This window comes from Pelophylax lessonae (genome assembly GCF_965119305.1).
Source record: "Pelophylax lessonae genome assembly, chromosome: 1".
Taxonomy (NCBI): Eukaryota; Metazoa; Chordata; class Amphibia; order Anura; family Ranidae; genus Pelophylax; species Pelophylax lessonae.
The window spans coordinates 695100131-695124340 of NC_138768.1; the positions used below are offsets into that span (position 1 = coordinate 695100131).

Sequence of the window (24210 nt, forward strand, 5' to 3'; positions counted from 1 at the left end):
CCTGGCCACTTCTGTCTACATTAGTTCACACTCATCCACACTGGGCACACTTGCTGCTCTAAATACACACAGAATCAGACCCCAACTGTTACAACCTTGGCAAACTGACGACACCAGAGAACTCAAAGAGACAAAGCTCTTGAGCAATGGTGGTGTAAAATGAAATTGCTGTAGAGACTTCGCCATATACAAATCTGCCCTCCTAAAATACAATTCTTGCCTCCATGCTGCCAAACAAACCTTCTTTGTCACCCTTTTTAATACCTTGTAATCCCATCCTAGTCGGCTCTTCTCTACCTTTAACGGTTTACTTTGTACCCCACCCACTGACTTGTTCACTGCTCAAGAGATTGCCACTCACTTAAAAAACTCAATTGGTGCAATTCATGGGGACATTTCCACTGTACAGGTATCTTCCCCACTTAACATACCCTGTCTAACAGAACATTTAGGTGTACGTTTATGAAAGGGTGAATTTTTTTCTCTGTTCGCTTCTCTGCAGTTCTCCAGGGAAAATTATCTCCTCTGGCACCCTTTTTATGAAGCAGAGAACTTCAGTTCTCCCAGGGTGATCAGAGGAGAAAGGTTTCCTCGGTGAACGGCCGAGATCTCTATACAAGTGAATGGGAGCACCTGTAATCTCGTGAGACAAAGCGAGATTACGTACTATGAAAATCACTGGCGCTCTTTAATAAGCAGTGATAGATTATCACTGCGAGTACATGATCCCCACTAATGTTAATAAATAATAGTCCCCTTACATAAATATACACACACACACACACACACACACACACACACACACATTAAAAATACATTAAACCCCACTCCATTGCGGGGGTTACGTTCCGGACCCAGCCGCGAAAAGTGAAAATCCACGAAATAGAAAAACCCTATTAAAAAATGCATTGTAGGCATGTTTTTTTTACTGTCACTGTACTTGTAAAAGCATTTTAAGGTCTAAAACACACTTTTAAAACAATAGAAACTCATTTAAACACACAAAAGATACTGAAAGACATAGCAAGAGCTATGGAAAACACAAAAATATTTAATTTTTAATGAATTATATAGTAAAAATAAAAATAACATTTACAGAAAAAAAACGCAATATACCGGGACCGCAAAAACTGAACCGAGATGGAGCGGGGGTTTAATATTATATATATATATATATATACACATACATACACACACACACACACACACACACACACACACACACACACACATAAATATGGCAGGGGGACATGATTACTGTGTTGGGGGGTCTGAACGAGGAAGAAGGATGTCAATAATCTTCCTTCTTCCCCCTCAGTTCTCCCCCGATTTGGTCTTCACTCCCCGATTCACAAGCTCCAGGCTGGTGAATCCGAGAGTGTGAATTCTGCTCAGATCACCAGTGAAGTGCAGAGATCGCAGCTTCATAACCTGGTTGTTTCTGTGTCAGGCAATGACAGATTCCCGTGTGAAGAGATGATCAGCGAAGAACATGTTCTCCGCTGATCATTTCTGTTTCATAAACTGAGAATGATCGGAAATGAGCTGTGATCAGCAGGATCGCTGCTCATCTCCGTTTCATAAAAGGAAACCTTAGTACTTTCCGCTTTTGACCCAGCTTCTACTGAAGAGGTTACCAAATTTTCTCAGATGCCCACCTAACCCTGGAATTTATCCTGGATCCTGTTCCTACACAACTATTACAGTCCCACTTCTTCTAGGCTATGCTCTCTCACTCATCTTTAAAGCAGGCACAGATCCCCCTCATACTCAAAAAGACCTCACTAGACCCCCACCAACCTGAACAAAGGTTAACCTACCACCATTTCAGCTCCCACCTCACTGAAAATATTGTTCTTGAACCCCTCCGCGGAAACTGCCCAATGAAAACTCAGTAACGATTTACTAACTGTTAAAACCAACAGTCACTACTCTATACAGTTCCTACTAGACCTTTCTGTGGCCTTTAAAACTGTTGACCACCAGCTTCTCTTCTATAACCTCTAGTCCCTTGGCCTCCAAGATTATGCGCTTTCCTGGTTCTCCTATCAGTATGGCTATATTAGTTCAGACCAAATCCAAGCTCATGCCTATTCCTAGGCAAGGCCTGAAGTAAGAGGGTGCTCTAGCACAGTGTTTTTCAACTGGCTTGCCTTGAGGTTTCTTCTGGGATGTCTTGGCGAAATGCCTAAAAATTGATCAAAATTCTATACAAGCCAGCAGATGAATCAAGCCTGCCTTTTAGTTACACAAAGCCACAGATTTTCATTATGCACCATTACGACTTTCTAGACACTGGCATCCTAAAAACCAATGACATCGTTAATAAGGAGGGTGTCGGTTGCCTCCACAGCATCCTTGTTTTACCCTGCTGTTCCCCTCTCCCTCAGCACTGGGTGATATTAGCTGACTGATGGTGAGAAATTGAGGGAGAAGAGAAACATTGGAATATTAGTCAGTACCAGGGTGCAAAAGTATATTCTATTGGGAAGAACAAAATCACCCCAAACTTTGGGTGTCCTGCGTGTGGATGTAGCTGCATTGTGTGAAGCTATTAGAATAGTTTTTTACATTTACATTCCACAAAAGTTGAGAAAAACTGCTCTAGCAACTACCAGCAGGTTGCCTGGTTTTGGTATAAGAACAGATGCCTCCAGCACACCATGAATCCATAATCAATAGTGAAATGTATTATATAAAGGAATCACATCACAATAAATGCAGGGGTAACGTCTTCAAGCCATGCAGGACCCTAAATACGGGTGTAATATGGTGCAAAAACAAAATTTAAAAAAAAATTGTTTTTGCACTTCTATAAATAGGCCTTATAGCCAGGATTACACACGTGACAGCTCTTGCCCTCTCTGAAAGGTGATCCATAGTGGATTGCCATTTGGAGGTGTTTGGCAGGCCTGTTTTTATGCTGCACCACCACACTGCAACTGCATGCATTGCACAATGTTCCAGGGCAGTTCCGGCATGGTCCCATTAACTTAAATTGGTCACATTCACTGCCTGTTGAACCCGACAGGGGGATAACTTTTGCCATGGCATGTGTAGAACCCTGTCCGACAGCTTAATGCATTGGTTCTCAACTCCTTTCCTCAGGGCACACTAACAGGCCAGATTTTAGGTATTACCTTGGGGAGATGCAGACAAGAATACTGCAATCACTGAGCAGCAAATGATCTCTCCTGTGATGTATTTCAGTTATCTTGCAAACCTGGCCTGTTAGTGGGTCCTGAGGATCGGAGTTAAGAACCACTGGCTTAATGTGTTAGTTCACCTTTACAGAAAAAAAACAGGAAATGTAAACTAATACCATAAACTATCCCCACTCCCCACTGTACTTACCTCCATGGATGCTGAGCCCATGCAGCCACCTGAGTGGTCGTGGGATTCGAAATCCCTGCTCTTGTAACCCTTCTCTGTACAGCACTTCTGGGATGGATCGGAGTGTAACTGCTTGGTTAGCACCTGCACAGTGAATTGCTTTGGTTCATGGTAGAAGCACAGCATGGAGAAGAGAAGCGATTTCAAATCCCGGGACCGCTGGACTGGCTGCATGGACACAGTTCTGCATCCCTGGAGGCAATTACAGTGGTGACCAGGGGGATGGTGTTAAGTCACATTTTCATTTTTTCTAGAAAAGGTGAAACCTTTAGTCCCAGTTCACACTACCGCAACTTGTCAGGCGTCTTGGCCGCCTGACAAGTCGCGGTCCATTCAGTGCTATGGGAACCGCTCTAATAGGAGCGACTTGAAGTCCCCTGTATGTAGTATACAGACCCCCCCCCCCTGTATGTAGTATACAGACCCCCCCCCCCCGTACAGTCCCCTGTATGTTGTATACAGACCCCCCCCCTGTATGTAGTATACAGACCCCCCTGTACAGTCCCCTGTATGTAGTATACAGTCCCCCACCCGTGCAGTCCCCTGTATGTAGTATACAGACCTCCCTCCCCCCCCCCCCTGTATGTATTATACAGACCCCCCCCCCCCGTATGCATTATACAGACCCCCCCTGTACAGTCCCCTGTATGTATTATACAGACCCCCCCCCCCTGTACAGTCCCCTGTACGTAATATACAGACCCCCCCACTCCGTACAGTCCCCTGCAAAAGTATTCGGCCCCCTTGAACTTTGCAACCTTTTGCCACATTTCAGGCTTCAAACATAAAGATATAAAACTGTAATTTTTGTGAAGAATCAACAAGTGGGACACAATCATGAAGTGGAACGAAATTTGTTGGATATTTCAACCTTTTTTAACAAATAAAAAACTGAAAAATTGGGCGTGCAAAATTATTCAGCCCCTTTAAGTTAATACTTTGTAGCGCCACCTTTTGCTGCGATTACAGCTGTAAGTCGCTTGGGATATGTCTCTATCAGTTTTGCACATCGAGAGACTGAAATTTTTGCCCATTCCTCCTTGCAAAACAGCTCGAGCTCAGTGAGGTTGGATGGAGAGCGTTTGTGAACAGCAGTTTTCAGTCTTTCCACGGATTCTCAATTGGATTCAGGTCTGGACTTTGACTTGGCCATTCTAACACCTGGATATGTTTATTTGTGAACCATTCCATTGTAGATTTTGCTTTATGTTTTGGATCATTGTCTTGTTGGAAGACAAATCTCCGTCCCAGTCTCAGGTCTTTTGCAGACTCCATCAGGTTTTCTTCCAGAATGGTCCTGTATTTGGCTCCATCCATCTTCCCATCAATTTTAACCATCTTCCCTTACCCTGCTGAAGAAAAGCAGGCCCAAACCATGATGCTGCCACCACCATGTTTGACAGTGGGGATGGTGTGTTCAGGGTGATGAGCTGTGTTGCTTTTACACCAAAAACATAACGTTTTGCATTGTTGCCAAAAAGTTTGATTTTGGTTTCATCTGACCAGAGAACCTTCTTCCACATGTTTGGGGTGTCTCCCAGGTGGCTTGTGGCGAACTTTAAACTACACTTTTTATGGATATCTTTAAGAAATGGCTTTCTTCTTGACACTCTTCCATAAAGGCCAGATTTGTGCAGTATACGACTGATTGTTGTCCTATGGACAGAGTCTCCCACCTCAGCTGTAGATCTCTGCAGTTCATCCAGAGTGATCATGGGCCTCTTGGCTGCATCACTGATCAGTCTTCTCCTTGTATTAGCTGAAAGTTTAGAGGGACGGCCAGGTCTTCATAGATTTGCAGTGGTCTGATACTCCTTCCATTTCAATATTATCGCTTGCACAGTGCTCCTTGGGATGTTTAAAGCTTGGGAAATCTTTTTGTATCCAAATCCGGCTTTAAACTTCTCCACAACAGTTTCTCTGACCTGCCTGGTGTGTTCCTTGTTCGTGATTTGAGCTATAAACGGACCTCTGAGACTATCACAGTGCAGGTGCATTTATACGGAGACTTGATTACACACAGGTGGATTCTATTTATCATCATTAGTCATTTAGGTCAACATTGGATCATTCAGAGATCCTCACTGAACTTCTGGAGAGAGTTTGCTGCACTGAAAGTAAAGAGGCTGAATAATTTTGCACGCCCAATTTTTCAGTTTTTTATTTGTTAACAAAGTTGGAAATATCCAATAAATTTCGTTCCACTTCATGATTGTGTCCCACTTGTTGTTGATTCTTCACAAAAAATTACAGTTTTATATCTTTATGTTTGAAGCCTGAAATGTGGCAAAAGGTCACAATCTTCAAGGGGGCCGAATACTTTCGCAAGGCACTGTATGTAGTATACAAACCCCCCCCCCCGTACAGTCCCCTGTATGTAGTATACAGACCCCCCCATACAGTCCCCTGTATGTAGTATACAGACCCCCCCTCCTGTACAGTCCCCTGTATGTAGTATACAGACCCCCTTGTACAGTCCCCTGTATGTAGTATACAGACTAGGGATGCACCGAATATTCGGCGGCCGAACATTATTCGGCCGAAAATAGAAAAAATAGCACTTTCGGTATTCGGCCGAATAAGTCAAAAGGCCGAATAATTTTGTGCCGAATAATAGGGATGAAAGTCCACACTGACACTGACTGACTGTCACTGAGTAATTGATGTTACCACATTAACCCTGACCTGCCCAGTGCCCTGTATCTGCAATAAAAATTTACAAAGCTGCCTGCATGCTTCCTGATTTCCATTCCCAGCATCCTTCCCAATCCCTACAGTGTCACTAACATTAACCCTATGGTACAAGGCTGCAGTGTGCACTGAATCCCATTCCCTACAGTAACATTTAGGGAGAGAGAGAGAGACATGAGAGGACAAGAGAGAGAGAGAGAGAGAGACATGAGAGGACAAGAGAGAGAGAGAGAGAGAGACATGAGAGGACAAGAGAGAGAGAGAGAGAGAGAGACATGAGAGGACAAGAGAGAGAGACACGAGAGGACAAGAGAGAGGACAAAAAATTGGCAAAATAAATGGAAAAAATGCGAAACACCGCGTTCGGTATTCGGCCTTCGGCCTTCGGCCAAACATTTCATTATTATTCGGCTTCGGCCAAGAATTTCATTTCGGTGCATCCCTAATACAGACCCCCCCCCGTACAGTCCCCTGTATGAAGTATACAGACCCCCACCCCATTCAGACCCCTGTATGTAGTATACAGACCCCCCTGTATGTAGTATACAGACCTCCCCCCATACAGACCACTGCACGTAGTATACAGACCCCCCTGTACAGTCCCCTGTATGTAGTATACAGACCTCCCCCCCCCAAACAGTCCCCAGTAATGTAGTATACAGACCCCCCCCCCCGTACAGTCCCCTGTATGTAGTATAGAGACCCTCCCCCTGTATGTAGTATACAGACCCCCCCTGTACAGTCCCCTGTATGTAGTATACAGACCCCCCCCCCCCTGCACAGTCCCCTGTATGTAGTATACAGACCGCCCCCCTGCAAAGTCCCCTGTATGTAGTATACAGACCCCCCTGTACAGTCCCCTTTAGGTAGTATACAGACCCCCCCTGCACAGTCCCCTGTATGTAGTATACAGACCCCCCTGTACAGTCCCCCCCCCCTGTACAGTCCCCTGTATGTAGTATACAGACCCCCCCTGCACAGTCCCCTGTATGTAGTATACAGACCCCCACCCCCTGTACAGTCCCCTGTATATAGTATACAGACCCCCACCTGTACAGTCCCCTGTATGTATTATACAGACCCCCCCCCCGTGCAGTCCCCTGTATGTAGTATACAGACCCCCCCCCCTGTGCAGTGCCCTGTATGTAGTATACAGACCCCCCTGTACAGTCCCCCCCCCATGTAGTATACAGACCCCCCTGTACAGTCCCCCGTATGTAGTATACAGACCCCCCCCCTGCACAGTCCCCTGTATATAGTATACAGACCCCCACCTGTACAGTCCCCTGTATGTATTATACAGACCCCCCCTGTGCAGTCCCCTGTATGTAGTATACAGACCCCCCCCCCCCGTGCAGTGCCCTGTATGTAGTAAACAGACCCCCCCCCCCTGTACAGTCCCCTGTATGTAGTATATAGACCCCCCCTGTACAGTCCCCTGTATGTAATATACAGACCTCCTGCCCCCCTGTACAGACCCCTGTATGTAGTATACAGACCCCCCCCTGTACAGTCCCCTGTATGTAGTATACAGACCCCCCCCCCTGTACAGTCCCCTGTATGTAGTATACAGACCCCCCCCTGTACAGTCCCCTGTATGTAGTATACAGACCCCCCCCCCTGTACAGTATACAGACCCCCCCCCTGTACAGTCCCCTGTATGTAGTATACAGACCCCCCCCCCTGTACAGTCCCCTGTATGTAGTATACAGACCCCCCTGTACAGTCCCCTGTATGTAGTATACAGACCCCCCCCTGTACAGTCCCCTGTATGAAGTATACAGACCCCCCCCCCTGTACAGTCCCCTGTATGTAGTATACAGACCCCCCCCTGTACAGTCCCCTGTGTGTAGTATACAGACCCCCCCCCCCCCTGTACAGTCCCCTGTATGTAGTATACAGACCCCCCCCCCCTGTACAGTCCCCTGTATGTAGTATACAGACCCCCCCCCCCCTGTACAGTCCCCTGTATGTAGTATACAGACCCCCCCCCTGTACAGTCCCCTGTATGTAGTATACAGACCCCCCCCTGTACAGTATACAGACCCCCCTGTATGTAGTATACAAACCCCCCCTATACAGTCCCCTGTATGTAGTATACAGACCCCCCCCTGTACAGTATACAGACCCCCCCCTGTATGTAGTATACAAACCCCCCCCTATACAGTCCCCTGTATGTAGTATACAGACCCCCCCCTGTACAGTATACAGACCCCCCCCCCCTTGTATGTAGTATACAGACCTCCTGCCCCCCCCGTACAGACCCCTGTATGTAGTATACAGACCCCCCTGTACAGTCCCATGTATGTAGTATACAGACCCCCCCCCCCCTGTACAGTCCCCTGTATGTAGTATACAGACCCCCCCTGCACAGTCCCCTGTATGTAGTATACAGACCCCCCCCCCTGTACAGTCCCCTGTATGTAGTATACAGACCCCCCCTGTACAGTCCCCTGTATGTAGTATACAGACCCCCCCTGTATGTAGTATATAGACCCCCCCCCCCTGTATGTAGTATACAGACCTCCTGCCCCCCCCCCCCCCTGTACAGACCCCTGTATGTAGTGTAGCACCACCCCCGCAGGAGCTGCTGATTATATTATTGGGTCTACACCCTGCCTAACAACCCAATCAAATTGGCTCGATCCCTCCTCAGGCACAACTGACCCAGAATAGGACTGGACTATCAAATAGATACACAGGTTGGAATACAATACTTCACTATGCAACAATACCTTGTTACCTTCTTGAATAGTAGTCCTTCTGGGTGACACAATGGAACAACGCACAAGATTGTAATTAACCAAACTTAGTTTACTATGTATCAAATTGAATAGGGGAGATACAATACAATACAATACAAGTCCATAAAAGGTTATTTAAAACAGCTTTAAAAAGGTAAAAGAATACCCCCACACTCCTCCTGCATTAAGGCTAGACACAGTACCAGGTAGGTGGGCCTATCTGAGTCCCTCCCCCAGAGTTCTCTTCTTTCTTGTTGATCTTCGCTAGCAAGGTTATTGAATAGAGCTCATTTGTAATCCAGATTAGGAATAAAGATCAAGAGAGAGAAAACAACGAGCTGTTAGTTGTCACCGCAGGGTGTCTGCGTAACTGAGCAATAACTTCTGCGAGAGAGATAAGCCTCTGGCGACTCCTTTACAGACCGTATTGTTTGTCTATGAGTCTCCTGAGAGAGTATGGTGATAAACCCCGGGGTTTTATCACCTCCTACTGCGCTACCGCTATCTGTAGATAAAACTGTCTCTTCAGCAGATAAAGTCAGTTATTGGGCATGTGCCCTCTCACCAACAGAAGTTTCTCCTTCGCACGCTTCCACTGCGGTCTCAGTCCTTTGGCTATATGCCAGCCGCGCGGGGTCCTTCTGGCGGATGACTTCCGGTCTCGGCAAACAGCAGTATGACCTCCAGGAATGTGCCTCGTGCTTGAGATGGGACGGTTCCACGTCGTCCCTCCAGGCTAAAAGGCTCTGGCCCAATATCCAGTGTCAGTCCTTCACTCTCGCTCGCTGGTTCCTCGGAGTCCAGCGCAGAAAGGCCCCCCTTTCGCGCGCTTCTCTCTTCCTTTAAATAACCTCCCCCATAGTGCCGTGCGGTGCAGCCGTGCACCCTGGATCTTGCAAAGCAGCCTGGGAGATGTAGTTTCTTCATCTTGTGAAAAGGAAGTCACAGCCTGGGAAATTCCATGCAGCTACCACTAGAGGGAGCCTAGTTCCTGGATCTTGCAAAGCAGCCTGGGAGATGTAGTTTCTTCATCTTGTGAAAAGGAAGTCACAGCCCAGGAAATTCCATGCAGCTACCACTAGAGGGAGCCTAGTTCCTTCCCACATATCAAACAGTGTCTTTAGACATGTTTAACCCCGCTACAGTAGTATACAGACCCCCCCCCTGTACAGACCCCTGTATGTAGTATACAGACCCCCCCCTGTACAGACCCCTGTATGTAGTATACAGACCCCCCCCCCTGTACAGTCCCCTGTATGTAGTATACAGACCCCCCCTGCACAGTCCCCTGTATGTAGTATACAGACCCCCCCCCCCTGTACAGTCCCCTGTATGTAGTATACAGACCCCCCCTGTACAGTCCCCTGTATGTAGTATACAGACCCCCCCTGTATGTAGTATATAGACCCCCCCCCCCTGTATGTAGTATACAGACCTCCTGCCCCCCCCCCCCCTGTACAGTCCCCTGTATGTAGTATACAGACCCCCCCTGTACAGTATACAGACCCCCCCTGTACAGTCCCCTGTACGTAGTATACAGACCCCCCCTGTACGTAGTATACAGACCCCCCCTGTATGTAGTATATAGACCCCCCCCTGTATGTAGTATACAGACCTCCTGCCCCCCCCCCCCCCGTACAGACCCCTGTATGTAGTATACAGACCCCCCCTGTACAGTCCCCTGTATGTAGTATACAGACCCCCCCTGTACGTAGTATACAGACCCCCCCTGTATGTAGTATATAGACCCCCCCCCCTGTATGTAGTATACAGACCTCCTGCCCCCCCCGTACAGACCCCTGTATGTAGTATACAGACCCCCCCCCCCCCTGTACAGTCCCCTGTATGTAGTATACAGACCCCCCCTGTACAGTCCCCTGTATGTAGCATACATCCCCCCCCCCCCTGTATGTAGTACTCAGCGAGCTGTCACTGACAGTAAAGTGTCCCATAAAGGAAATGGAGGAAGAGAGCCGGGCGGACCCACCTTAGAGATGCTGATCTCTTTGATGACATACTGCCTCCCATCTTCCTTGGCTTTCACCAGGATGGCTTTACCGAAGGAGCCCTCCCCGATCTTACTGACTTTGATGTACTTGTTCATGGTGGGCGGGGTTACGGCATGACTATCTAGCAGAAGTCAGGACCGACTGGAGCTCTTCGGGCGCAATATATCGCCGGTCCGCTGTGTGATGTTATTGGTTGCTGGGCAGCAAGCCGCCAGCTTGCGGCGCACACAAGACGTCAGTGACAGCGGAGCCTCATAGAGGGCAGAGGCATTGACACACGGACGGCCATGTTTGTTTCTGGATTGTTTTACCTGAGTAGTGTACGGAAGTGATGGCAGCCATGTGACCCCTAAAATCTATGGAATCACCCTGATTTACCCCACTCTCCCTGTCACTGTTTATAATGTAACTATCACCCTGCATTACTGTCATTCACCAGAGAGCCTAACGTGCCCTCTTTCTTGGATAGTTGTCAGGTGTCCCACATTGCAACACAGTCTGGATGGAGATGTAAAGACATTCGCTTGAAAGTTATGCGTGAAACACCAATATAATAAATACACATATATATGTATATATATATATATATATATATATGTAGCACCACCCCCGCAGGAGCTGCTGATTATATTATTGGGTCTACACCCTGCCTAACAACCCAATCAAATTGGCTCGATCCCTCCTCAGGCACAACTGACCCAGAATAGGACTGGACTATCAAATAGATACACAGGTTGGAATACAATACTTCACTATGCAACAATACCTTGTTACCTTCTTGAATAGTAGTCCTTCTGGGTGACACAATGGAACAACGCACAAGATTGTAATTAACCAAACTTAGTTTACTATGTATCAAATTGAATAGGGGAGATACAATACAATACAATACAAGTCCATAAAAGGTTATTTAAAACAGCTTTAAAAAGGTAAAAGAATACCCCCACACTCCTCCTGCATTAAGGCTAGACACAGTACCAGGTAGGTGGGCCTATCTGAGTCCCTCCCCCAGAGTTCTCTTCTTTCTTGTTGATCTTCGCTAGCAAGGTTATTGAATAGAGCTCATTTGTAATCCAGATTAGGAATAAAGATCAAGAGAGAAAAAACAACGAGCTGTTAGTTGTCACCGCAGGGTGTCTGCGTAACTGAGCAATAACTTCTGCGAGAGAGATAAGCCTCTGGCGACTCCTTTACAGACCTTATTGTTTGTCTATGAGTCTCCTGAGAGAGTATGGTGATAAACCCCGGGGTTTTATCACCTCCTGCTGCGCTACCGCTATCTGTAGATAAAACTGTCTCTTCAGCAGATAAAGTCAGTTATTGGGCATGTGCCCTCTCACCAACAGAAGTTTCTCCTTCGCGCGCTTCTACTGCGGTCTCAGTCCTTTGGCTATATGCCAGCCGCGCGGGGTCCTTCTGGCGGATGACTTCCGGTCTCGGCAAACAGCAGTATGACCTCCAGGAATGTGCCTCGTGCTTGAGATGGGACGGTTCCACGTCGTCCCTCCAGGCTAAAAGGCTCTGGCCCAATATCCAGTGTCAGTCCTTCACTCTTGCTCGCTGGTTCCTCAGAGTCCAGCGCAGAAAGGCCCCCCCTTCGCGCGCTTCTCTCTTCCTTTAAATAACCTCCCCCATAGTGCCGTGCGGTGCAGACGTGCACCCTGGATCTTGCAAAGCAGCCTGGGAGATGTAGTTTCTTCATCTTGTGAAAAGGAAGTCACAGCCCGGGAAATTCCATGCAGCTACCACTAGAGGGAGCCTAGTTCCTGGATCTTGCAAAGCAGCCTGGGAGATGTAGTTTCTTCATCTTGTGAAAAGGAAGTCACAGCCCGGGAAATTCCATGCAGCTACCACTAGAGGGAGCCTAGTTCCTTCCCACATATCAAACAGTGTCTTTAGGCATGTTTAACCCCGCTACACACTCCCCCCACTTGAGAAACTTTGGTCCCCAAAGAGGTCAACAGTATGTACCCTAGTGCATAGGTTGGCATTATACAACAAAAACATTAACATTTTGCTGAAATAAGTCAATCTGAATACATCCAATTTTGTATTCTAATAGCAGTGCAACAGTAAAACGATAAAGTGCAATTAATAAGCAAATAAGTGATTTCTACAGTGTTAATATAGTGCTGATTTCTAGTGCTTTTATATAGTGCTCCTTTAAAAAGCACATGTGCCTTTGCAATTTCTTAAACACTTACATCTTAAAGTTTGTGTTGAAAAAAAAACATCAAAAGGTGAGAAAGAGAAAAAAAACATATAGTGAGGTCAGAGCAACAAAATGTGCGCAAACATTAACTCACAAAGTAAACCAAATTGTGAACATCAAAAACTGTGCTTATTATAATGGCCAAACCCAATATCCTTATGTACAAACTTAAATGCAAACGTTTTCTACTTCAATACTTTGTTCTCATGATCTCTCACAGACCCCCCAAAACTTGGGTGGCTTGTACAGTTGTGCCTGGGGGTGAGCTAGGGTTGTCCCCCACCAAATCTACAGTGGAGGAACTAGGCTGGTCAGGAGATCTTTTGGAGGTAAAAACAGCTTCTTCCGAACATTCACCCAATTGATCATAGGTCAGTCTCTTAGGTGGGTGAATGACTCTCCTTTCCCTCTGTTCCCGTGGAGGCATGCTCTCAGAGGTGCTAGGATCAGGCACTTCTGAGGATTCTTCAATGTCCCCCTCCTCATGTTCCAACACAGAGGAACCTGATGGTTCAAGAGAGGTCAGTTCTTCTTCAGAGAAGGGTGCAACCTCCTCCTCAGGATCTTCATCCTCAGCTGCTTCTTCTGGAAGCATATGAAAGGGTATGAATTCAGGGGCTTCTGCCCGAAGGGCTCCTCTATCAGCCAAGTCAGATGAAGACAGGGAGGCAGGTGTGGGTTCTGGCAACTGAGATGACCACAACCAGTCGGGTACCTCCTCTTCATCTTCCAAATCTTCAGATGGAGAACTTCCCTCTCCCTCATCTGGGAGCGTCGTCTGAGATCTGGTAACTGGTCTGGACCGGCGAGAAGTCGAAGGGGCCTCTGACAAGTCTTCCACAGGGGGCATACGAACCGCTTCAGAGAGAGGCAGCAAATGGTTCCGATGCCAAGCCTTCAATGGACCCACACTTCCTTCAGGCCGAATTTGGTACACAGGAAGGTTTGGCAGTTGCTTGCAGATAACATAAGGTTGGGACTTCCAGCGGTCTGCCAACTTGTGTTTTCCCGGGACACCCAAGTTTCTCAACAAAACCCTGTCCCCTGGTTGCAGGTCATGGATCCGAACTTTTAGGTCGAAATTTTTTTTATTCCGCAGTCCACGTTGATCAGATGTGGCCTGAGCCTTGTCATAGGCCGCTTTCAGACTCTTCCGCAGTCGGTCCACATATCCTCTATGCGATGCTGAAGAGGTATGATCAGGCGAAATGCCAAAGGCCAAATCCACTGGCAACCGAGCCTCCCTTCCAAACATCAGCCGATAAGGGGAATATCCAGTAGCGTCACTGACAGTGCTGTTGTAGGCATGCACAATGGCAGCTACGTGCTTGCCCCAATGCTGTTTCTTCTCTGAGCTCAAAGTCCCCAACATATCCAAAAGAGTCCTGTTAAATCGTTCAGGCTGGGCATCCCCCTGTGGATGGTAGGGAGTGGTTCTAGTCTTTTGAATGCCTAACATATCTAACAGTCTCTTGATCAGTCTGCTTTCAAAGTCCCTTCCCTGATCAGAATGGAGGCGTTGTGGTAACCCATAATGTACAAAGAACTTCTCTACAAGAACTTTGGCTACCGTTGAGGCCTTCTGATCCCTTGTTGGGAATGCTTGAGCATATCTGGTAAAATGGTCTGTTACCACAAGGACATTCCCCTGGCCACTCAGATCAGGCTCTAAGCAAAGGAAATCAATGCACACCAGCTCCATGGGTCCCTGACTTTGTAGATGGCCCATTGGGGCTGCTTGACGTGGCAGAGTCTTCCTCTGTATACACCGGACACAAGAATGACAGTATCCTTCAACTTCGGCCCTCATACAAGGCCAGTAGAACCTGTCCCTGACAAGCTGAAAGGTTCTTTCGGGCCCCAGATGGCCATGATTATCATGAAGAGCGGCCAGAACTCCCTCTCTGTATTTAGCTGGTAAGAACAGTTGCCACTTCTCCTCCAGATCTTCAGATGGACCTCTCCGGTAGGCCACTCCTTCTCTGATCTGTAACCGGGTCCACTCTCTATGTAACAGACGGGCCCCCTGAGGGGAGTCAGTTAGAAGCAACTCAGGGCTCTGGATCTCCAAGGCTCCCAAAAGAAGTTTTCCCAAAGGGTCTTCCAACTGCTCCTTCCGCAAGTCCCTTTTGGACAGCCGGGGCAAACCCTCCCCTTCAACCTGGGTCACCTGGCAGTAGCATTTGGGTACTCCGATAGCCGAAACCCCAATCTCTTCTGCTCTTGACCCTCCTCGGGATCGAAATTCAGTTCCCTGATATAGGGCACGCACCCCTTCTGGAGCCAAATGAGTCCATTCTTCCGCAGGTTCCTGTGGAACATGCAACCTTCTGGATAGGGCATCTGCATCCCTATTTCCGATTCCTGGCCGATACTTCAGGCTAAAATTGAAGCTAGAGAGGGCAGCCAACCATCGATGTCCTGTTGCATCCAGCTTGGCCGTAGTCAACAGATAGGTGAGGGGATTATTATCTGTCTTGACAATGAATTCAGCTCCGTACAGGTAGTCTTTCAATTTGTCAACCACTGCCCACTTCAAGGCCAAGAATTCAAGTTTGTGAGTAGGATAATTCCTTTCAGCAGGCAGTAGGCTTCTGCTCACATAGGCAACAGGTCGCAGATGACCCTCATGCTCCTGATAAAGTACCCCCCCCAGCCCATCTCGGCTGGCATCAACATGCAGTTCATATGGTTTTGTGGGGTCCGCATAGGCCAACACAGGGGCAGTGGTTAGGGTTTCCTTCAGCTGGACAAAGGCCCCTTCGCATTCCGGGGTCCACTGATCCTGGATGGATTCCTTAGCCTTCCGGGGGCCCATGGTGGACTTCGCCGGCTTTACCAACTCAGGGACATCATCTTCTTCATTCTTCAGGAGCTCATTTAGGGGTCGGGCAATCTGGGCGAACCCCTCCACAAACCTCCTGTAATAGGAGCAAAAGCCCAAGAATGACCGGAGTTCGGTCACATTTGTGGGTCTCGGCCAGGAAGCAACAGCATCCAGCTTGTCCGGGTCAGTGGCCACCCCTTCTTCAGACACGATATGGCCCAGGTAATGGACCGAGGACTGATAGAATTGGCACTTCTCAGGAGAAAGTTTCAGACCTTCTTCATGTAGCCTCTTCAAGACCTTTTCCAACCTCTCCTCATGTTCTTCCAAAGTTCTGCCAAACACGATAACATCATCCAAGTATACCAGTACCTCTATCAAATTCATATCTCCAACGGTCCTCTCCATCAGCCTTTGGAAGGTAGCAGGGGCCCCGGACAACCCCTGAGGCATGCGATTGAACTCAAAGAACCCCACAGGGGTGATGAAGGCTGTTTTCTCCCGATCTTCAGGGTGCATGGGGATCTGATAATACCCACTCTTCAAGTCCATCACACTGAACCACTTCGCCCCTGACAGACTCTGTAGGGCATCTTCGATTCGAGGAGTGGTATACTGGTCTGGGATGGTTCTTCTGTTCAGCGTTCGGTAGTCGATACAAAGCCTCAAAGATCCATTTTTCTTCCGGACTACCACTATCGGGGAAGCATACGGGCTCCTGGATTCTCGGATAATCCCGATCTTTTTGAGCTCTGCCAGCTGTTGACGTAGATCTTCTAAGTCACCTAAGGGGACTCGCCGGACTCTCTCCCTGAAAGGCTTGTCCTCACTCAGGCGGATCTTATGAGTAGCGCTCCTGGCACATCCCACGTCAAACTCGTCCTTAGAGAATATTTCCCTACATCGAGCAAGTTGTGCCTTGGCCCTCTTCACCCATTCCGGCGGGAGGGCAGCGTTTCCAGAGCAAAGCTCCTCTATAACCGCTTCACCCTGTTCCTTTTCTTTGAAATCAATGGGGGCAACTGGGGTAGCCGGGTTGACTTGGCCCAGGAGCACTCTGGCCGGTACCTTCACTGGTGTAATAGAGGTGTTTCTGACACTCACTAAAACCCTTCCACGGTTTTCCTGTAACACCTTCAAAGGGATCACCTCAGGGATCACTTCTATCCCTCTCTGTCTCTCCTTTTGACCTGATTCAAAGATAATGAAGGGACCCGGCTGTTGCCATGTGAGTTTAACAGAAGCCTTAAAACAGGCCACCTCTCCTGGCTGTAAGACCTTTTCTGCTCTATCCAGCTTCCAGAGTCGTCCAACTCCTTCTGCGGGGGTCTCTTGCTCCAACACTAATCGTTGGTAGGCCTGCCGTAGCATGGGATGGATCCTTGGCGCCTGAGCATCTTGTCCCTGGACCAGTTGTATCAGAAGGCGCCTTACCAGGTCAGTGTTTGTTCCTACGATGAGAGAGCTTTTGTTGGCCCCTGGTGGACGAGGACAGACCACCGCTAAGGTGTCGAAGGTTTCCGCTTCACCAGCCACTGATGGATCAAAGGTCAACTTGATTGGCAGATACCCGTCATAGGGAAAACTTTGGGTCCCAATACCCCATATCTCCAGATCTTCCAACTTCTGCAAAGGTAGATGGGTAAGATATTTATCATAGAAGTCTCTATACAAAAGAGTCACCTGGGCCCCTGTGTCAAGGAGGGCTCTTGTGTAAATTCCTTCCACCTGAACCGAGACCACTGGGGAGGGCCCGACCAAGTTAGTTGGGAATTCTCTTGATGTAGCCTGGTTGTCTGATTCAGTTCTCTGTACCCTGGCCCTCTTCTCCTTTTTCTTCCTTGATCTGGGCCCCCGCTGAACCCGGTGTGCATTGACTCTCCTTCCCTCAGTAACCCGGAGTCTAGAACTGGGGGTGTTATATTGGGGTCTAACCCCCTGACTCGGTTTCCCTGATCCTGCACCACTCCTGGAGTCCCTTAAAACTGACAGACACCCGGTTGACTCCTTCACCGGTGTCCTCTGAAGTTTCCCGCTGGCTCGCGAGCTTTCGTGGCAACCTTTCCTGAGCTGGGACATACCCTTCTAACATGCCCAACTCCCCCGCAGTTGAAACAAGTTAACAATCTTGCAGGCCGTGGCTCTGGATCTGTGCTGAGACTAACAGGTTCATCTGGCCTCTCCGATATACTCCCCTTGGGTAGAGTGGATACCTGACCAGTCAGGATGGACACCATTTCTATCAACTGAGACACTTGGGTCTTTAGGAGTTCAACTTGAGAGTCACCCTCTTCCACACTTATCACTCCAACCCGGGCAGTTGAGTCAAACTGCCGACTTTTCTTCTTGTTGTCCAACATGACCTCTTCCTCTCTGACCATTCGAATCAGGTCGGGGTATTCTAGAATGCCGCCATCTCGACGAGTTCGTAACAGTATGGCAATGGGATCTAAAGGTTGAGCCCCTCTCAGAACCTGTCGTGCACGAGTCTCATCTATTTTCCGGGGGTCTATTCCTTTCTTTAACAGAATCTGGTGGATAATCCTATCCAGACGTTTAATGAATTCGGACAACTTCTCCCCCTCTTCTTGATAACAGTGGTCCAACTGGTAGAGAAGTTCAGCCGCGTTCTCCGTCCGACCAAACACATCTTGCAGAATGTCCAAATAATCCTGTGCAGTGCAGTTCTTCTTGCTAAGCTTTAGATTACGTACAGCCTCTAATGCAGGTCCCCTTAAACTCTCTGTGATTCTCTGCTTCTTGTGCTGTTCTGGTACCTCCCATTCCTCCAAAGCCTGAGTGGCGGTATCTAACCACTCTTCGAACCCATCTTCTGCTGAAGGCACAGGCTGTTTCCCAGAGAATGTCCGGAGCTTCCTATATCCAGTCATCAAATAGCTCGAGGAGTCCCTACTACATTTTGCCACAATCTCCCCAAGAACAGCACACAGTTCTGAGCTAAAAGTCGACAAAGGTGATGACTCAGGATGCCCTTCTTGGACACCTTTTTCTTGGCTGGATACCCCAGGGGTGGTGGATGAGGGACCCGCAATAGGAACTCCTGGATGTATCAGGAAAAGTTCTGTTTGGTCAGTAGTTTTTACACTGTTTCCGTTGAAATAATCAGGGACCCCCTTCCTCCACTCACACAGTGCATACGTGTGTGGGACAGTGGTGTCAGTTTTCATGTCAATCACCCAGAATTTCCTGTCTGTGGATAGTGCCCTCAAAACAGGGAGGAGCTTTTCTTCAGTCCAGGCTTCTCCCTTGATTTCAACCACCAGGCCATTTTCCACTATGACATTCTCTTCCTTGCACCACTCAGCAGCAGCGACAGGATCCATTTCTGCGTGGGAGGGGATTCTATGGCTGAGAGGGTTGTATTGCAGGACTGTAGAAATCCCGGACGAGCCCCCACGTGTAGCACCACCCCCGCAGGAGCTGCTGATTATATTATTGGGTCTACACCCTGCCTAACAACCCAATCAAATTGGCTCGATCCCTCCTCAGGCACAACTGACCCAGAATAGGACTGGACTATCAAATAGATACACAGGTTGGAATACAATACTTCACTATGCAACAATACCTTGTTACCTTCTTGAATAGTAGTCCTTCTGGGTGACACAATGGAACAACGCACAAGATTGTAATTAACCAAACTTAGTTTACTATGTATCAAATTGAATAGGGGAGATACAATACAATACAATACAAGTCCATAAAAGGTTATTTAAAACAGCTTTAAAAAGGTAAAAGAATACCCCCACACTCCTCCTGCATTAAGGCTAGACACAGTACCAGGTAGGTGGGCCTATCTGAGTCCCTCCCCCAGAGTTCTCTTCTTTCTTGTTGATCTTCGCTAGCAAGGTTATTGAATAGAGCTCATTTGTAATCCAGATTAGGAATAAAGATCAAGAGAGAAAAAACAACGAGCTGTTAGTTGTCACCGCAGGGTGTCTGCGTAACTGAGCAATAACTTCTGCGAGAGAGATAAGCCTCTGGCGACTCCTTTACAGACCTTATTGTTTGTCTATGAGTCTCCTGAGAGAGTATGGTGATAAACCCCGGGGTTTTATCACCTCCTGCTGCGCTACCGCTATCTGTAGATAAAACTGTCTCTTCAGCAGATAAAGTCAGTTATTGGGCATGTGCCCTCTCACCAACAGAAGTTTCTCCTTCGCGCGCTTCTACTGCGGTCTCAGTCCTTTGGCTATATGCCAGCCGCGCGGGGTCCTTCTGGCGGATGACTTCCGGTCTCGGCAAACAGCAGTATGACCTCCAGGAATGTGCCTCGTGCTTGAGATGGGACGGTTCCACGTCGTCCCTCCAGGCTAAAAGGCTCTGGCCCAATATCCAGTGTCAGTCCTTCACTCTTGCTCGCTGGTTCCTCAGAGTCCAGCGCAGAAAGGCCCCCCCTTCGCGCGCTTCTCTCTTCCTTTAAATAACCTCCCCCATAGTGCCGTGCGGTGCAGACGTGCACCCTGGATCTTGCAAAGCAGCCTGGGAGATGTAGTTTCTTCATCTTGTGAAAAGGAAGTCACAGCCCGGGAAATTCCATGCAGCTACCACTAGAGGGAGCCTAGTTCCTGGATCTTGCAAAGCAGCCTGGGAGATGTAGTTTCTTCATCTTGTGAAAAGGAAGTCACAGCCCGGGAAATTCCATGCAGCTACCACTAGAGGGAGCCTAGTTCCTTCCCACATATCAAACAGTGTCTTTAGGCATGTTTAACCCCGCTACATATATATAATTGTATTCAATAAATGGACTGACACGCACATCTGGACAGTCTAGCCACAGTCCACTAGGTCTGCTGAATATAATCGATGCATCGCGATGCGACCCTTCGAGATTCTGCATCGATTCGGGGTGATTGAAAAATCGATTACCTAATGACGTCAGTTCCGGGGGCGGGGACAGAAGTGACATGGCGGCTCTGGAGCTTAATGAGTTGTTGGCGACAGCCGGGCTTGTGGAACACGGAGCTCCTCCTCGCGGCGCGGAAGAGGAGAGGAGGAGAGCGGAGCTATCAGTGCTCTCTCTGGCCCCCGGGATACACACACCCACTTAACACGCTGCTGCCCAACCGCCCGCTCTGACAGCCCGGCCGCCCGAAGTCGCGGCCTTCCCAGCCGGAGAGTTGACCGCAGGGGAGCGAGGAGGCCCTGCTTTCCGCCTGTACCGTGCACTGCACGAGTCCGAGCTCCAAATTCCCGACATGAGGCTCATCACCCGGGACCTGTCCGAGCCCTACTCCACACCAACCACTACTTCACCCACAACTGGCTGCAGCTCTGCTTCCTGGTAAGTCGGGGCACTGCAGGGCCCAGCATTCCTCCTTACCAGGGCCTGCTATAATACAACTAGGGGCACTACAGAGCCCAGCATTCCTCCTTACCAGGGCCTGTTATACTACAACTAGGGGGACTACAGAGCCCAGCATTCCTCCTTACCAGAGCCTGCTATACTACAACTAGGGGGACTACAGAGCCCAGCATTCCTCCTTACCAGGGCCTACGGTACTACAACTAGCATCAGGTAACTCTTCTAACCTGATGTGGCCTGCTCTAAAGGGGGATCTATGAGGGGACCTGCTCTACTAAAGGGGGATCTATGGGGGGACCTGCTCTACTAAAGGGGGATCTCTGGGGATGCTGGCCTGCTCTAAAGGGGGATCTATGGCGACCCTGCACTAAAGGGGATCTATTCCATAGATCCCCCTTTAGAGCAGGGTCCCCATAGATCCCCCTTTAGAGCTCAGTTCCCCTGGATCCCCTTTAGGACATGCCCAGGCTCCCCATAGATCTCCTTTAGAGCAGGGTCCCCATAGATCCCCCTTTAGAGCAGGGTCCCCATAGATCCCCCTTTAGAAAAGGGTCCCCACAGTAATCGTGATGCATCGCGGAATCGAATCGTATTGAATCGCGACCCTAATAATCGTAATTGCATCGAATCATGAGGTAAGTGAAGATGCGCAGCCCTACAGTCCACTACTACCATATACTATCATAATAAAAAAATTCAGCTACAGACATGGCACGTCAGGTCTCACTGCCATCTGCTGGAGGGTCGCGTTTTACGCAATGCTGTATCTTGGCCTAGGCCAACAAGGCCCAGGCCTAGGGCAGCATATTGCAGGTGGGCAGCACAGAAAGAGTCCCCTCCGGCTTGCGCTACACTTTTAGTGAAGCACCAGTCTTATGGGGCAGACTGGGCCAAGAGAGAAATCAGTCTAGCGCCCCCATATGTGAGTGTCCGCCGTTTCTGCAACTGGGGGGGAGTTTTGATTGCCTTTGGCAGATGAGCTTCTATATATTATTAGTGCCTTACCATAAATATCAGGTACTGGTAATCAATATAGGAGGTAGGTGTTAATGTTTATACAGTACCTGACTAGATTATATAGCATGGAGTACCCAGGGTAAAAGGAAAGCTACGCTATTTGGATGAAACTTGCATGGCACTTACCTAGCTGCCAAATGGCTTTAAATCTAGGGATGGTGCAGACACAAGGGACACTGACATGGTCACCTATACCTGGCAGGTAGTAGGACTCTCCTGCAATCCTTTGCTTATGTCAGTTGTACATATTAAAAAAACATAATTTTATTTATTTTAATTGCTGGGGAGTAAAAAATATGGAATTATTTATTCCTGCCCCCAATCCTTCCTTTGCTCAATGCCTGGACCACTTACTCTTATCACTGTGCTTCTGCTGCACCACTGGCATGGTTATATCCTCTTAGAACTCTTCATAAGTTTAGAAGAATTGCGAACTAGAATTATAGGCAACACTTTTTTTTTTTTTTTGGATAGAGTAAAGGAGTGTTATGGGTCCTGTCAGTTTATTTTTTGACATCCCTATCCCATTGTGGAGATTTCCCTTAAATTCCTGCCCCATAGCCAAACAGGAAGTGAGAGGAAATCTCTGCAATTTAAGGGAATCCATTGCCGCCCCCCACATCCCTCAGAACTAGTGTCCCCAACTGGAAAATGTTAGGGTGGGTCGTAAACAGGAAGGGGTGTGGCCCTGACAGGAAGAGGTGGGTCATATTTAAATTCGGAGGTGCACAAGTTTAGTCAGGCCTAGGGCAGCACAAAACCTAAGTACACCACTGACAGGAACTGGGATACACAGGTGTTCCATGCATCCTCATTCCGCAGTTCCATTGCTATCTATTGGGACACATCAGCTGCACAGACACAGGCGCTGCTCCCAATGTGACATCTGTGCAGGTCGCGGTGCACAGCCCCAAATGCAGGAGGTGTGATCTAACAAATGAGCCTAAATCCTAGGTCACTAAAGGATTTTATTGTGCTTCAAGGAGCGCTATTGACTCCAAATTACTCCAAAAGCAGACTTATATAAGCTTTATCCATGTATAGGGTTCTCCACAGATAATCATCTATGTATTAAGTTCTCTGCAGATATTCATCAACAGTATATAATGGGTTCTCCACAGATATTCATCTATGTATTGGGTTCTCCACAGATATTCATCTAAGTATTAGGATCTCCACAGATATTCATCTAAGTATTGGGTTCTTCAAAGATATTCATCTAAGTATTGAGTTCTCCATAGATATTCATCAACAGTATGTATTGGGTTCTCCACATATATTCATCTATGTAATGGGTTCTCCACAGATTTTTATCTATGTATTATATTCTCCACAGGTATTCATCTATGTATTAGGTTCTCCACAGGTATTCATCTATGTATTAGGTTCTCCACAGATATTCATCTAAGTATTGGGTTCTTCACAGATATTAATCTATGTATTAAGTTCTCCACATACAGTAAACCCCCCTCCATTGCGGCGGTTACGTTCCCCGTCCCAGCCGCGAAAAGTGAAAATCCGGGAAATAGAAAAACCCTATTAAAATGCATTGTAGGCATATTTTTTTTACTGTCACTGTACGTGTAAAAGCATTTTAAGGTCTTTAAACACACTTTTAAAACAATAGAAACTCATTTAAACACATAAAAGATACTGAGAGACATAGCAAGAGCTATAGAAAACACAAAAATATTTAATTTTTAATGATTTATATAGTAAAATAACATTACAAAAAAAAACGCAATATACCGGGACAGCAAAAACTGAACCGCGATGGAGCGGGGGTTTACTGTATATTCATCAACAGTATGTATTGGGTTCTCCACAGATATTCATCTATGTATTGGGTTCCCCACAGATATTTATATATGTATTATATTCTCCACAAATATTCCTCTCTAGGTATTGGGTTCTCCACAGAGATGTATCTATGTATTGGGTTCTTCACAGATATTAAAGCGGAGTTCCGGCCACAAAATCATGCCTGTAGA

At 47.7% G+C, this 24210-nt stretch overlaps 1 protein-coding gene across 5 annotated transcripts in view; it reads right to left on the reverse strand.

The window, feature by feature from the left end:
• NEK1 (NIMA related kinase 1) overlaps positions 1-11070 on the reverse strand; it is a 334451-nt gene extending 323381 nt beyond the window's left edge. For all 5 annotated transcript variants that reach the window (XM_082243984.1, XM_082243982.1, XM_082243981.1 and 2 more), the window contains exon 1: positions 10816-11070. In XM_082243984.1, the coding sequence (XP_082100110.1) occupies positions 10816-10932 (117 nt within the window). In that variant the 5' untranslated portion in view covers positions 10933-11070. The remainder of the gene's footprint in view (positions 1-10815) is intronic.
• Between the last annotated feature and the right edge of the window lie 13140 nt (positions 11071-24210).